Source organism: Hyaena hyaena, unplaced genomic scaffold, assembly GCF_003009895.1.
Source record: "Hyaena hyaena isolate Hyena2069 unplaced genomic scaffold, ASM300989v1 scaffold_411, whole genome shotgun sequence".
Taxonomy (NCBI): Eukaryota; Metazoa; Chordata; class Mammalia; order Carnivora; family Hyaenidae; genus Hyaena; species Hyaena hyaena.
In genome coordinates this window covers 1049008-1063510 of record NW_024081040.1, presented here as the reverse complement: position 1 = coordinate 1063510, position 14503 = coordinate 1049008, and the positions used below count along the sequence as shown (strand labels likewise).

At 40.2% G+C, this 14503-nt stretch overlaps 1 protein-coding gene across 2 annotated transcripts; it reads right to left on the bottom strand.

The window, feature by feature from the left end:
* Positions 1-2747: 2747 nt before the first annotated feature.
* On the bottom strand, positions 2748-14262 carry LOC120245183 (U2 small nuclear ribonucleoprotein B''). 2 transcript variants are annotated; one of them, XM_039252111.1, is made up of 7 exons: positions 14190-14262; positions 12557-12646; positions 11996-12168; positions 7387-7527; positions 5085-5135; positions 3578-3666; positions 2748-3124 (listed from the first exon to the last, which is right to left on the bottom strand). In XM_039252111.1, the coding sequence occupies exons 2-7, from the start codon at positions 12618-12620 to the stop codon at positions 2965-2967; spliced, it is 678 nt and encodes a 225-aa protein (XP_039108042.1). In that variant the 5' UTR covers positions 12621-12646; positions 14190-14262; the 3' UTR covers positions 2748-2964. The 2 variants fall into 2 exon arrangements, with proteins under 2 accessions (XP_039108042.1, XP_039108043.1); XM_039252112.1 differs by lacking the exon at positions 14190-14262 and adding an exon at positions 13528-13621.
* Positions 14263-14503: the final 241 nt, after the last annotated feature.

Here is a 14503-nt window from a genome sequence, read left to right as displayed (position 1 = left end):
CTTTATTTTTTTAATGTTTATTCGTTATTGAGACAGAGAGAGACAGAGCATGAATGGGGGAGGGGCAGAGAGAGGGGGAGACACAGAATCCGAAGCAGGCTCCAGTCTCCAAGCTGTCAGCACAGAACTTGATGTGGGGCTTGAACTCACAGACTGCGAGATCATAACCTGAGCCCAAGTTGGATGCTTAACTGACTGAGCCTCTCAGGCGCCCCCCATAAATCCACTTTTTAATATCGTATAGATCTAGCCACAGACACAGACATATAGGTATTTCTATCTACAATTAAGATCATAAAAAGATAACGATAGGCTGAGGAACGGACACGAGACTGAAGAAACACAACTACCTACCACATGATCCTGGATCGGAATGTTGGGTCATTTTGGGGACATCAGCAAAATGTGAATCAGATGGGATACTGGATTAATGGGATATCCTGATTTTGCTGGTCATACAGTAGTTACGTAGCAGAGTGTCTTGTACTTATGAAATACACACCATCGTGTTAAGGGGCGACAAGGAGTCAAGGCAGCACACTCCTAATGTTTACGGGAGCTGTGTACTATTTCTGTAATTTTTATATAAATTGGAAATTGTCAAAATAAAAAGCTTTTGAAAATAGTCAGAGGTCACTCCTCCGCTCTAAATCTCCTGACAGAAATGTCCACACAGACTTCCATGTGAATGTTCTAAGCTCTTTATTTCTAACAGCGAACCCAAATGCCTATCCACTGGTATAACTGCTGATGCATGCAATACAGATGAATTTCAAAAGCATTGGAGACAGAGCACAATTACAGTGATACAGCGCAGATCAGTTGCCTAGGGTCACGGATGGGGTTGGGGGCTGGGGAACAGGTGGACTGCCAAGGGGTAAAGGGAGCCTTTGTTTAGTAGGGATGACAGAATGTTCTAGATCTTAATTAGGATTATTACACAACTGTATACAATTGTCAAAACTCATCAAACTGGGTCACTCACCGAAACTCACTAGAAACGGGTGAACTTTAGTGTATGTAAATAAATTAATTTAAAAAAATCTTGGGGCGCCTGGGTGACTCAGTCGGTTAAGTGTCCGACTTTGACTTAGGTCATGATATCACGGTTTCTGGGTTTGAGCCCCGTGTCGGGCTCTGTGCTGACAGCTAGCTCAGAGCCCAGAGCCTGTTTCAGATTCTGTATCTCCTCTCTTTGAACCTCCCCTGCTCATGCTGTCTCTCTCCCAGAAATAAAACATTAAAAAAACTTTTTTTTAAATCTCTAGGAGTTCCCCATTTCACAGTGTAAGCAAGTCCTTCAAAAGTCCTACATATTTCCCTTGCTCTCACCTCACTCTTCACACTGACCTACTTCCTCTCATACACTCAAAGCAGGGGCCACCTGTGAAACCTTTTCTGAGACAAGATAAGGAGTAAGAGAACTTGGTAGCAACTGGCATTGTTCTAATATCCAGAAGCATGGTCTTTCCTAGTAATTGTTCGTACATTCTATAAAAGTACATGAACTTGACAACTAAGTTAAAGTTATTCAAATAAGAGTCGGACTAAACGTAGCAGCTTTAGGAATAAGAACGATTTCCTTTTTTCCTCCTTATGTATGCATAAGAGTGATGGGATAAAAATCTACAGGAGTCCCGTAAGTAGACAATTTCTAACTTTTGTTCAAGGAAATAGTGAAAGAGAACACACACAAAAAAGTCAATAGTGTCACTGTAAAGTGTGCTTTATGTGCAAAAAATTGTTCATTTTCAAAGATGTCCATGGTTTTAGTAGCAGGGGACTGAATCATCCCTGCTGCTAAAGCATCCTTGGCGGCTCCAGCCCTAGGTATGAATCAAAAGCTAAAGAAAAACGAGCTTTGATGTTAAAGAATCAAACACTGGTGTTTGAGAATTAAAAGAGGTATCAATATTAGAATTGATAACCCTTTACAAGTCAGCCCATTTGTCTTAAAAAAGTATTACAGACTGCAAATTCTTTCTCTTGGAGGTCTTTGAATGAAGACTTTAGATTTAGCCAAGCAGATATTTGTTCGGAACAATTCCACATCAAGACGATGAGAACATAACATGAAAAGTTTGGAGACAGCATTCCCCTTCCGTTTTCCTGGAAAACATTAAGTACAGTTACTCTGAAATGGCCTTTATTCAATTAAATGCTGAATGAGCAGCTTTGTGGAATGCCTACTCACAGCAAAAAAACAATGCTCATTTATTTAAGGTGCACTAAGCTCAAATTTAGATCCTGCCTGGGTCTCATTTTCTTCTAACACCCAGGGCAATTTTCTTTTTTAAGGTGTGTGTGTGTGAGAGAGAGAGAACAGAGAGAGAGAGAATCCCAAGCAGGTTCTGTTCTCAGCTGCAGAGACTGATGCAAGGTTCAAGCTCATGAACCGTGAGATCATGACCTGAGCTGAGATCACGAGTCAGATGCTTAGCTGACCAAGCCACCCAGGTGCTCCTATTTTTACCATTAATGCAACTCAATTAAAAAACCAACCAACCAACCAACCAACCAACCAACCAACATAGCCTCCAACAGGATGGCAACTCTAAAAAACCCAATTCAAGGGCTTGACCTAATTCTCCTTTACTTTTATTAAAATGATTCAATGTTTCTCTGCCATTAGCTGCTCCAAAATACTACTAGGAAAGCATCCTCTGACAGGTTTATACACTTTAAGATGTGTTCTAAACTAGCGTAAGCATTTGCTGATAGGACAGTGAAATGAATGAAGCATGAGGTAGTTGAGTACAAATCATAGTTTATTGTACAAAATTAAGGCCTTCATATTTCATAGTTCACTAAGGCTAAACAAAGACCAGCTATTTTTTTAAATTGTTCACGAAAATTTCACTTTCACTCCCCCTCACTCCCAACTATTAAAATGGGATGACCAAATGTTATCAAAACAAACACTATAAATAACACCAAGTCCTTGAAAGACCACTATCCCGTATGTTATTTCTTGGCATAGGTGATCTTCATGGCATGGGAAGGTGTGATCTTAAATCCCTGTAAAGCATCCCTGGCGGCTCCAGCCTGTCCGTCATTCTCAAATTCAACAAAAGCAATGTCATGCCTCCCAGGCACCAATCGTACTTCCTTGAAACCAGGAAACCTGTAAAAGGAGAAACAATTTATATAAATGCTATCAAATACATAGATGTCTAGTCTGTGTTTAAATTTGCTAAGCAACTTCCTGATATTGGCTGAGGAAAAGTATCACAACCTACCAAAAATCCCGAGTAGGCGGAGAGTCTAAGATGTAATTAGTAACATTGTGAAAGAAGTGTCAGTATAATGTAAGCTACTTCTACTTTTGCCATTCTATCAAGGCTTGGGTTCCTGTTTTACTCATCAATTAGAATTAATAATTCAAACATCAGAAGTACTTCAGCTTTTCATTTGCTAAAGCTGCAGACTGGCTTCAATGCAGGATTAATCCCAGACCAAATCCACGACCCTGGAAGGAAGTACTGCTGTGTGATACACAAATGGATTCAGCCAAGCAAGCGCTCCACGTCCTGGTGGGAGGATTTCAGAACACACACTGGTTTATGAAAAGACTTACTGATTAAACAGCATGGATAACATCATCTCATTCGTTTCTTCTGGTAAATTATTAAGGAATAAAATATAATTTGGAGGGTAATCAGGGACCTATTACAAAGAAAAAAGCAAAATTAGTTCTTAATATGAAAAGTATAGTAAACAATTTAGCTCTTACATTAAAATCTAAACTGCAGAGAGCTACATTCCAGTTTATTAAGGATTATGAAATGGTAGCACTACATCAAACACTAAAGCTGAAAAACAAAGACACCATACATAGACATAAACCTGACAGCAATTAAAGAGACATTCAAGCCACTTTATTAAAAAATTTGGATGATTACAAATCTCAGGAAGTTTTAAGAACTAAATAGTGTTTAAAACAATGTTTAAGTTGTAATGGGATGGCTCTGTCAGCTGGATTACACAGTTGAAAGACCCTAACTAGAGAAGGCAGCAGTGTCGCCCATCCTCAGCTAGTGACCCATGCAATAACACTCAGATACTCAACCCTCTGCATTTTGTTTACAACCTCCCAGCACTTAAGAAAATTTGGAACTACCACTTAAAGCCACTACTGGGTGACTCATGTGTTTTGCAAGTAAATGAGATATACAGAACACCTACTTACATCCAAGTAAGTAAAAACAAACACCGTTGTTAGATATTAAGCCAGTCTTTTGACACCTCGACCTGGGATTATAAGAACCGATAGAGACAGGGTCACCTTGTACATGAGAGCCTCTCTGTCTTCAGGCTACTTTCATGAGGAGAAAAGATGATGAGTATAGAACTTAAGGCTTAGAGAATGAAGTACTGGCATTTGTAAACTGTACTATAATTGGCAAAAGACTTCAAAGAAGGGGAATAGATAATATATAAAGATGTACACAATTTATAATCAGAGAAGGAAAGCTCAGAAGTGCAAGGATTTCTCTGGATTTAAGGATCCTGTCAGACTTGAGCATCCAAGGAACCAAAGAGGAGACCGTTAGGACATGATTGAGGCTTGCTCCTTGAGGTCTCCAGCAGGGAGATTTGCTAAAAGGTTTCTAAAACATCTACACAAAGAGACATAGATTTGTTCTCAGAAGAAAGAGCAAAGGTGACCATAAACAACTTTGCTCTATTAGAAAAGACGGTTTAGCGCTTCAAGCAACTGGTATGGAAAGTGAGCCCATCACCTGGCCAATTTCCCCAAGCTGTGTGTTTGTAAAGCCCTATGGGCTTCAGACATACTGCAGGGAAAACAAAAGTGTTTGCTTCCAGCCTTCGCAGAGTTTAACATTTGTCATTGTGATTCCATCACTCAAACATTACAGAAAGCAAAAAATAAAGTCAGGTTTCATGTTCTCCCCTTTAAAAAAAATGTTTCGAAGAATGAGTTTCTATATTAAAGTGCTATATAATTCAATGTCTTGTAGAGGAATTATTTTCAATTTTTGGAGACATGCAAGTTGTATAGTATTGCTATTGGTTTATAATTTTATTTTAAAGAGCAAGCACCACATGGAAAAAAATATTACCTGAGGATTTGGTGTTGAATTTCCTTGGGTATTTGCTGCATTTGGGGTTCCCTAAACAAAAGGAAGAGAAAATAGTTAAAACTTCCAATCACAGATGTCTAGGTGGCTCAGTCGGTTAAGAGTCCTGACACTTTATTTTGGCTCAGGTCAGGATCTCATGGTCATGGGATCGAGTCCAGTATCCAGTTCCATGTGGACAGTGCAGAGCCTGCTTGGGATTCTCCTTCTCTCTCCCTTTCTCTCTGCCCCTTCCCCACTCGCATATGCTATGTCTCAAAATAAACTTAAAAAAATTTCTAATTGCTCTAAAAAGGCCAAGAGTTTATAATTTTAATTACCGCATAAAATTAACATTAATTTTTAAAAGACCACCTACTAAATGGGAGAAGACATTTGCAAGGGACATATCCAATAACAGGTTAAGTATTCAAAATATATTAAGAACTGATAAAACTCAACACCCAAAAAAAACCATCCAACCAAAAAATGAGCAGAAGACATGAACAGACATTTCTTGAAAGACATACAGAAGGCCAACAGATAAATGAAAAGATGCTCAACATCACTCATGTCCAGGGAAATGCAAATCAAAACTGCGATGAACTAACACACTTCACACCTGTCAGAATGGCTAAAATGAGAAACACAAGAAACTACAAGTGTTGGTGAGAATGCGGAGAAAAAGGAACCCTCGTGCACTGTTGGTGGGAATCCAAACTATGGAGGTTCCTCAAAAAATTAAATCCAGTAATTGCACGACGGGATATTTATCCAAAGAATACAAAAACACTAATTCCAAAGGATATGTGCACCCCGATGTTTATAGCAGCATTATTTACAAAAGCCGGATTATGGAAGCAGCCCAAGTGTCCACTGATAGATGAATGGAGAAGATGTGGTGTGTGTACATATATATGTGTATATGTGTATGTATATGTATACATATATACACACAATGGAACATTATTAGGCTATAAAAAGAATGAAATCTTGCCACTTGCAACAACAGGGATGGAGTGTCTAATGCTAAGTGAAGTAATTCAGAGAAAGACAAATACCATACAATTTCACTCTTGTGAAATTTCAGAAACAAATGAACAAAGAAAAAAGAAAAACAACACAAAGAAACCAGCCAAGAAACAGACCCTTAATTACAAACAACAAACTGGTGGTTGCAGAGGGGAGGTGGGGGGGGGTGAAATAGGGGAAGGGGATTAAGAGTACTCTTCTACTTCTCGTGACGAGCACTGAGTAACGTAGGGAATTGTTAGATCACTATGCCGTACACCTAAAACTAAAAACACTTGTGTTAACTATACTGGAATTAAAATTTTGAAAAATTAAAAAAAAAAAACATTAAAAAGATTTCTTACCCCATTTTAAGAATTTACATTTCAAATGACTCAAACTTAAATTCGTCAGTTAATTTTGAAAGATCTAGTCCTAAATTTTAAGGACTATATCATTAACCGTAACCTCTAACCTTTAAGATTATGAAGAAATACATTAAAATTACATATTTATGATACGTAGATATAAAATTACGTAGAAATATATATGGAAAAATCAAGAACCCGTCTTAATATTTTTTTTTAACTTTGAGAAAGAAAGTGCAAGTGGGGTAGGGGCAGAAAGATGAAGAGAGAATCCCAAGAAGGCTCCACGCAGTCAGTGCAGAGCCTGATGTGGGGCTCCATTCCACACACTGACACCATAAACTGAGTCAAAATCAACTGATTTTGAACTGACTGAGCCAGCCAACTACCCCCCTTAAATTTTTTTTTTTTAACAATTATACAAAAGTCAAGCATTATACTTCGTGAAACTGATTTCTAATCACTTTCAATCCAAGAAGAACTACTTTTATCTGGTATTTTAAATTAGATTTTGAATTTCCAAATTGTTTAAAGAAAGCAGTTTTGTGTGGCACACTCAAGTTAAAGATAGTATCCACAGCATCATTTGGATACTATCCAAATTATTATTTGGATGATCTGGATGCAGAGGTTGAGAAATAACCCAACAGATAATGAACATATTTTGAAGAACAATGTAACTGAATGGCAAATTCAAACAAAATAATACAAATCTGCAAATGCAAAGGTTTATGTTTTAATCTGGTGCTTAAACACAAATCTTGGAATCTTGTAAGATTCAACCACTCCAGCTTCTTAAAAGTCCCCCTGAAACACACACAGGCACAAACATGCGCACACGCCTCAGAGATCCTCCCGGAAGTGAAAAACGGACGCCCCGGTCAAGTCTGCACCACCACCAGAGCCAGGGCTTTGGCGCTGCTTACCTGGCCAGGCTTTTTGTTGGCAGTTGTCGCAGTCTGTTCCACCGTTTTTGCTTTTTTCTTTTCCTTCTTCTTTTCTTTGTCGGCAAAAGTGCCACGCATTTTAGATATTATATCAGAATCTGTTTTTGCATATTGGATTCGCTGTTTTAATTATGCGGAAACAGGTTACTATTTATTATGCTGAAGGCTGTTTATGCTACTCATTAATATTTCAAATTTCATTACACAAATACACTACATGCTAGTTTGAAACACATCCCTAAGGAAATATGTCAAACACACACCCGATGAAAATAAATTGTGGTCTATGATTCACAACTTTTAGACAAAGTCAGACTCAACTATGTTTACCAGAAGAAAAACCACAGATTTTCATTTGGGAAAAACAGAACTTTGCAGTATCTGCACCACTGCTTCTCTACATTTCATAAAACAGAGAGAAGTACATTGGAAAGTTGTCTGCTGCTTAGCAGGGAGTCGCAATGAAAGGGTTGAGATGTGGATTGTGTCATACGGGATTTGTGATTTCCAAAGTTAAGTAATAAAGACTGTGAAGAATTTCCCTTTGAATCCAATCTATTATTTTTTTTTTTTTAAGTTTATTTAATTATTTTGAGAAAGACAGGAAGAGTGCAAGCACAGGTCGGGCAGAGAGAGGGAGAGAGAATCCCAAGCAGGCTGCACAGTCAGCAGAGCCCGATGTAGGGCTCGAACCCAGGAAACCATGAGATCATGACCTGAGCTAAAATTAAGAGTTGGATGCTTAACCTACTGAGCCACCCAGGTGCTCTGCTCTATTATTTTTAAATGAAATGACCAACAGTGGCATCAACTTAAACTTTAAAATGCTTTGAAAAAAAAAAAACAAAGGACGGCATCGCACGAGTGCACCCAGGTCACCTGTTGTTTCTTCCTATGCCCAAGGCAGCAGGGACAGCATGCTAGCGAGACAGCAGGCGGGCATTTAAAAACACTGATCTAGGAGAGCATTTTGTCAACTTTAATGTGCTTTCCAACTACCTGGAGAGCTTGTTAAGTCTGCAGATTCTGATGCAGTAGGTCTGAGAGAAGCCTGAGATTCCGTACTTGTACGAAGCACAGGGTGGACGGTGGGCATGGCCCCGGCCTAGAGCATTACCCCACTGCTAGATTTGATCACCCATTCCAAAATTTTTGCTAGGAGTTACAACTATTTCTAGGGTGCATCTATTTGCAAAGTACAACTTCCCATTTCAAGGAAACATTTCTTTTCTGGAGTTGAATGAGATGAAACGAGTTCTCTGACCATTATCAAAACACAAGAGTCCTACAAATTACTATCTAAACTTGCCTTATAGAGCCAAGAATTTCATCTCAGTCAGCAGGGAAACCAGAGAACTTCCAAAGTATCGTGGGTCTAAAGCAGGAAATGGATCAAAATCAAAAGGAAGTCTGCCTTTTCTTTACCTCAGCGAGAGATGAACGCACGGGGGCAACAAGGAGTGCATGCCTACCTTCACCTTAGTACCTAGCACCTTCTCTGGCTGCTCCCGGCTGTTGCAGCAGAAGGTCTCCAAGTGGTCTTATCCCTGCAAACTGTGGTTTTGCACAGCATCATCTAACCGGAAGGAACAGACTTGGTCCTAAGGATTCCCTCTCATCTCCCCAGTTCTCACCTTCTCTCTGACCTGAACAGATCTCGGGTGACCTTGTGTCTGTTCTCATGACACAGTCACCTGTGAAGAAAACAGCTGACCTTAAGTCATCATTCTTAGCTGGCTGGTCTACACTACTGATTCTCATTCCAAGGTGATTTTGCCCACAGGGGAAAGGTGGTGCTGTCATGCTACTGGCGTGTAGTAGATAGGACCAGGGATGCTGTTAAACACTCTGCCAACGAACAGGACAGCCCACCACGACAAGAATTATTCAGTTCATAACATCAACCTCTGGTCTAGACTAAGTACCCATTACCGACAGAAGTAGTACACCCACAGCTTAGAGCAGGGGCAAGGTTTACATTTATGCTAAAGGTTTCACAACAGAAGCCATTCAGGAAGATGGTTCTATTTTTGGCATCAAATAATCAAATATCCTTGAATTCGGGTAATTTTGGTATGAGTTCCATGTTATAGCGAATTTTATTCATTTCTGATCTGGTCTGTTGGGAGTTAAAACAGAAGAGCCACCAAAACCACCTAAGTAAGACAAGACAAGACAGCTCAAAGAATGTTCTTCTCCTTCTTCCAGGATGCTGGAGATTTGGCAGTATCTGCTGCCTTCTTGAAGGCAGAGAATGGAACTCATAAAATACTTTCAATGCAATATCAGTCTACTGGGCTTTTTCCATGGATTTAAAGTAATTAGTTGGCAAAGTGAAGCCAGTGCCAAACAGCCATTTCTAGCTCTTCTGTAACTGAGTAATAGGCACAGGCAAACTTGCCATCTCAACAGAACAGCCTTAAAATCCTCTACAGGAAGAAATTATTCCTCCACATTAATGTGATTTTAGATTTAAACTAAAACCCAGTCTTAAGCTCCTGCCAAGTGAGATCTCCATTAGGCTATTTCTTCATAGGTACTAAGAAAAACAACCTGGTTTCAGGAAATACCAATTTATCAAAAAGCAGGAGTGCAGGCACAATCCCAGTTTTCTGAGGTGGGCTTGGTCACACAGATGGTGCCCATCAGATGGGAAGTGATGGGAGAAGGGGAACTTGATAGAAAAGGAAAACTGGCTCCAGTGATAGACAAAAAGTGCCCACTCCTGAATTAAACAGTGTGCTACATAAAAGGCCCTCGAACGACCAACCACAGCCGACCCTGCCCATTTTTGTAAATTAAGTCTTTTGGAACAGAGCCACCTTCATTCATTAGCACACCATCTATGGCTGCTTTTCCTGCTATAAATGCAGAGTTAAATGCTGCTGGGGAGGCCAGTGTCTCAGCTGGTTAAGTGTCTGACTTTGGCTCAGGTCATGATCTCGCGGTTTGGGAGTTCAAGCTCTGAATCGGGCTCTGTGCTGACAGCCTGGAGCCTGCTTCAGACTCTATGTCTCCCTCTCTTTCTCCTCCTCCTCTACTCATGCTCATGCTCTTTCTCAAAAATAAACATTAAAAAAAAAATTTTTTTTTTAAAGCTGCTGGAGAGATCATCTGGCCCACCAGGCCTAAAATATTTACTACCGGGCCCTTCAGGACAGTGTGTGGACCCCTAGTTTAAAGAAAAACAAAATCACAATAGTGGGTGTTAGATTAGCTTTCAAGTCACCTCACTGTCACTGGTTATATTAATGTAACCTAGATAGGCAACTTCTGTGCCTCATTCTCCATTTCTAAAATAAAGGGATTAGGCCAGTATCTGCACTACAAACTATGAGCCAAATCTAGCCCATGGCCTATTTTTGTAGGGGCCTATGAAGCCTTTTTTTTCTTTTCTTTTCAACCAGTGTTAAAGGGTTGTTAAAAGCACTCACACACATACACAAGAATATGCAACAGAAACTGTATGTGGTCCACAAAGCCTCAAATATTATTCACTCCTTGATGAGGTGTTTGCTAATCTCTGAATTGGCCCAAAGGACAGCCATTCCACAGGTACTGAAAATGAACACACCGGGTACAGAGACACTTAATGGCAGAATGAGGACCCAGGGCCTCCAGTCCCAGAGGAAAGCACTCAGAAATCCACACCCAAGGTACCCTGTATTCATTCACACATTTGGAAATCCCCGCTTTACACCCTGTCTGTGTTCTAATCCAATCCTCCACCATCTCTGCCTTACACCACTGGCCGCCTTATTGAGTTCCCTACATCTCTCCTGGTCCTCCCACAATCCAATTTTCTTCCAGCAGCTAAAGGTGAATCTCACTAGGTCATTCCTGAGTTTAAACTTTCTATGCATAACTATTTCACTTCTGGTCATTGTTATTCAGCAACAAAACCTAACAATTTAAACTGATGAATTTTTCTTAGGTCCCTTCTTTTCCTAGACTGTATAGCTTCTGATATGGGCTATTTCACTATACTATTTTCTGAAATGTCAAAGTGTATTTCCTTTGACCCATGATTTTATTTTGTATTATTTTACAAGTTTACAAAGATTTCTCTTTAATCCTCCGAGTTATTAACTTCTAGTTCTTTCAAGATAAGAATACTGCCAATGCTACTACAGTTTTTTCTAAGCACTCTATATCTTGGGGCACCTGAGTGGCTCAGTAGGTTAAGCCTCTGACTCTAGATTTCAGCTCAGGTCATTCTCTCAGGTTCATGGGTTCCTGAGTTTGAGCCCCACATCGGCACTGTGCTGACAATGTGACATCTGCTTAGGATTCGCCTCCCTTTCTCTCTGCTCCTTCCCCACAAATAAATAAAAGTAAACTTAAAAAAAAAAAATTAACACTCTACATCTTAATGTATTTTGTTATTGCCTATCTGAACTATCATAAACTAAGTGAATTATAAACTCTACTACTATTGTGTTTCTATAAACATAAACGTGTAAATAAACCAAACTTGCTCTAACATATAATTCAAGGCAGAAAGAAATACCCATAGTTTCATGCATATGTGTACAAACTTAACATATCACCAGTAGGGATTATACCCAAGAGAATCGTCTTGCCTTACCATTGGTTTACCATAAAATGGAAATCCTTGTAACTGTCTCAAGGCATTTGTGGACGAGCCCAATTCCTTAAATATAACAAAGGCTTGACCCCTCATCTTCATGGTCTTTAAAGCTACAATATCTACCACGTGGCCAAACTGAGAAAACAGGGCATACAGGGATCTCTTCAATTCTGAGTAAAATTAGAGGGGAAACAAGTTATTTGTGAAAGGAACAATGACAAAATTCTTCATTAAATGACACTGCACGGAGTACCCCCCATCATACACTTATTTATACAAAGTTACATATTTTTAATAAAATCACATTATTCTTTTGGCTATCTAATTTTAAAAGTTGTTTCACACCATTTTAGCTATGAGTAAAAACACATTCCACTTATTTTCAGCCCCTATTCTTGTTTTAAAAAGCCTTAAAATCCTCACACAAAAAGAAACAAGACACGGTTTTAGGCACTGACAAAAAGGACTGCATGAGAAGTTCTGAAGCAGAACAATTTTGAACATGTTGGTAATTAAACATGCTTTGGTTGTGAATAAATGTTTTCTAAAAGTACTCACCTTCTTTTTTAATTTTGTCATTCATATTGTTGATATAAATTGTATGATTTGGTCTTATATCCATGTTTGGCGTTAAACTGTTCAAATAGCCTAAGGAGACAGTAAATATTCGGTTACAAATGGAGAGCGTTAACTCACAATGCCGTACGTACATCTCAATTTTTTTTCAATCCCAAGTGTCAGAAAATACTAGTTTGTTAGCAGTTTTTAAAACCTCTCCAACACTTGCTAGCCCTACTTTTTAAACAAACAAACAAACAAAAACAGTTCTCAGGCTCAAAACTTGGTGGAGCACCAGGACCCCGGCAGATTTTAATAAGATTATTTCATCCAATACGTTTATTTTTATACTTCAATTTCACTTGTGACAAGCAATACTCTTTTTTCACCTGCCTCATAAAATAATTTTAATTTTTAATGAAACTATTTTACAATTGAGATTTCAAGAAAAATGAAGAAGAAACTAACAAATGTATGCCTAGTAAAAATTATTAAGACACAACATTAACAAAGCTTACCCCGCAATACTTCATGGGTACACTTCAAAGCACTTCCTACCTATTACTTAATTTACATACACCATCACCAGCTGTCCTGACTCTACCTGAACTGAAGTTAGGGAGCTCAGCGTAGTGCTGGGCGATGGTTAAGAGTTCAGATTCTAGCACAGACCACATCTGAATTCAAATTCTATCTGTGGTTAGCATTAGCTACTCCACAGAGAGCAAGTTCCTTAATCTCTGGGTCCAGAGCGGTAAAATGGGGCTGGTGTAACAGCATTTACCGAGTAGAACTCAAAAGACTGAACGAGATATAAAGTTCAAGCACAGTTCTTGCACGGGCAGGAAGCACTTCAAGTAGCTGTTACTAACGGCGATTACAGATTAAAGGACTTGCCTAAAGTCAGATAGCTAATGAACAGCCGGCCGGGCAATTCCGCGGGTCTCCTCGCACTTCTCTTTCACACTCACCTCGCTACTTTACTTTTTACATTGATTTCAGTTGCAGGGTGTGGCTTTGCTTTATTTCCTTGGGTGCCCCATGTTTTCCTTCATTTCACAAATTTCAGGTCCACTGTTTGTGAACAGTATAGGACCACTGACAAAGGAAGAGCCTACAGATGGGGACCGCACTTAACAGGTGAAGGTAATGCTTGTCAGGCGTGCGACCCCCAACCCCGACCCTTTACCTGAAAAAGAGCTGGGGTCGCGAAAACGACGAGAAGGAAGTGATCGGTCAAACTTAAAGCAGAACCCTTAGAGGGAAGACTCTGGCAACATTTCATACGGGGTTTGATGGTGCTCTGGATTAGAGCAAGGGTACCGGAAGTCCAAAAGGAGCTCGCCACCTCTTCGGCCACAGGCACGTTCGACCCAAACCCCAGGAAGCGGCCACGCGATCCCCGACCCCAACCCTTACCACCTGAGACAACGCTCCTAAATTAGGGGTCCTAGCGGGGCCAGCGCGTCAGTTTCAAACTCTACCCGCCTCCTGTGCGAACCCCGAAGCGAACGCGTGCCGTCCCCCCGACTGCGCCGCTTCCCCTCTAGGTTCCCACAAGCCTGCGTAGGTACCAGCGGCGGCCGGTAGCGAGAAGAAAGGAAACAAGCTATGAAAACACGTTCCAACTAACCTGAGGCCTGCTTTGCTCCCTCAAAATCCGAAAGCCGGAAAGCGAGCCGCCACCGGAAGTTACGCTACCACGCGTCTCAATCAAGTGCCGACAAACTCGAACAGTCGAGCACGGAGTCGATCGATGCCCCGCCGGCACTTGGGGCGACCGCTGGGAATCTCTCTGCGCATGCGCAAACCTAGGAGCCGGAAGGACGGCTAGGGAAGGGGAAGAAATTTGTAGAATCCCCATGGATTAAACTCTAATATTGGGATAATGCAATGAAGGAACGGCGGTGATTCCTTACCTAGCTACTGCTTTGTGCTGTTTTACCC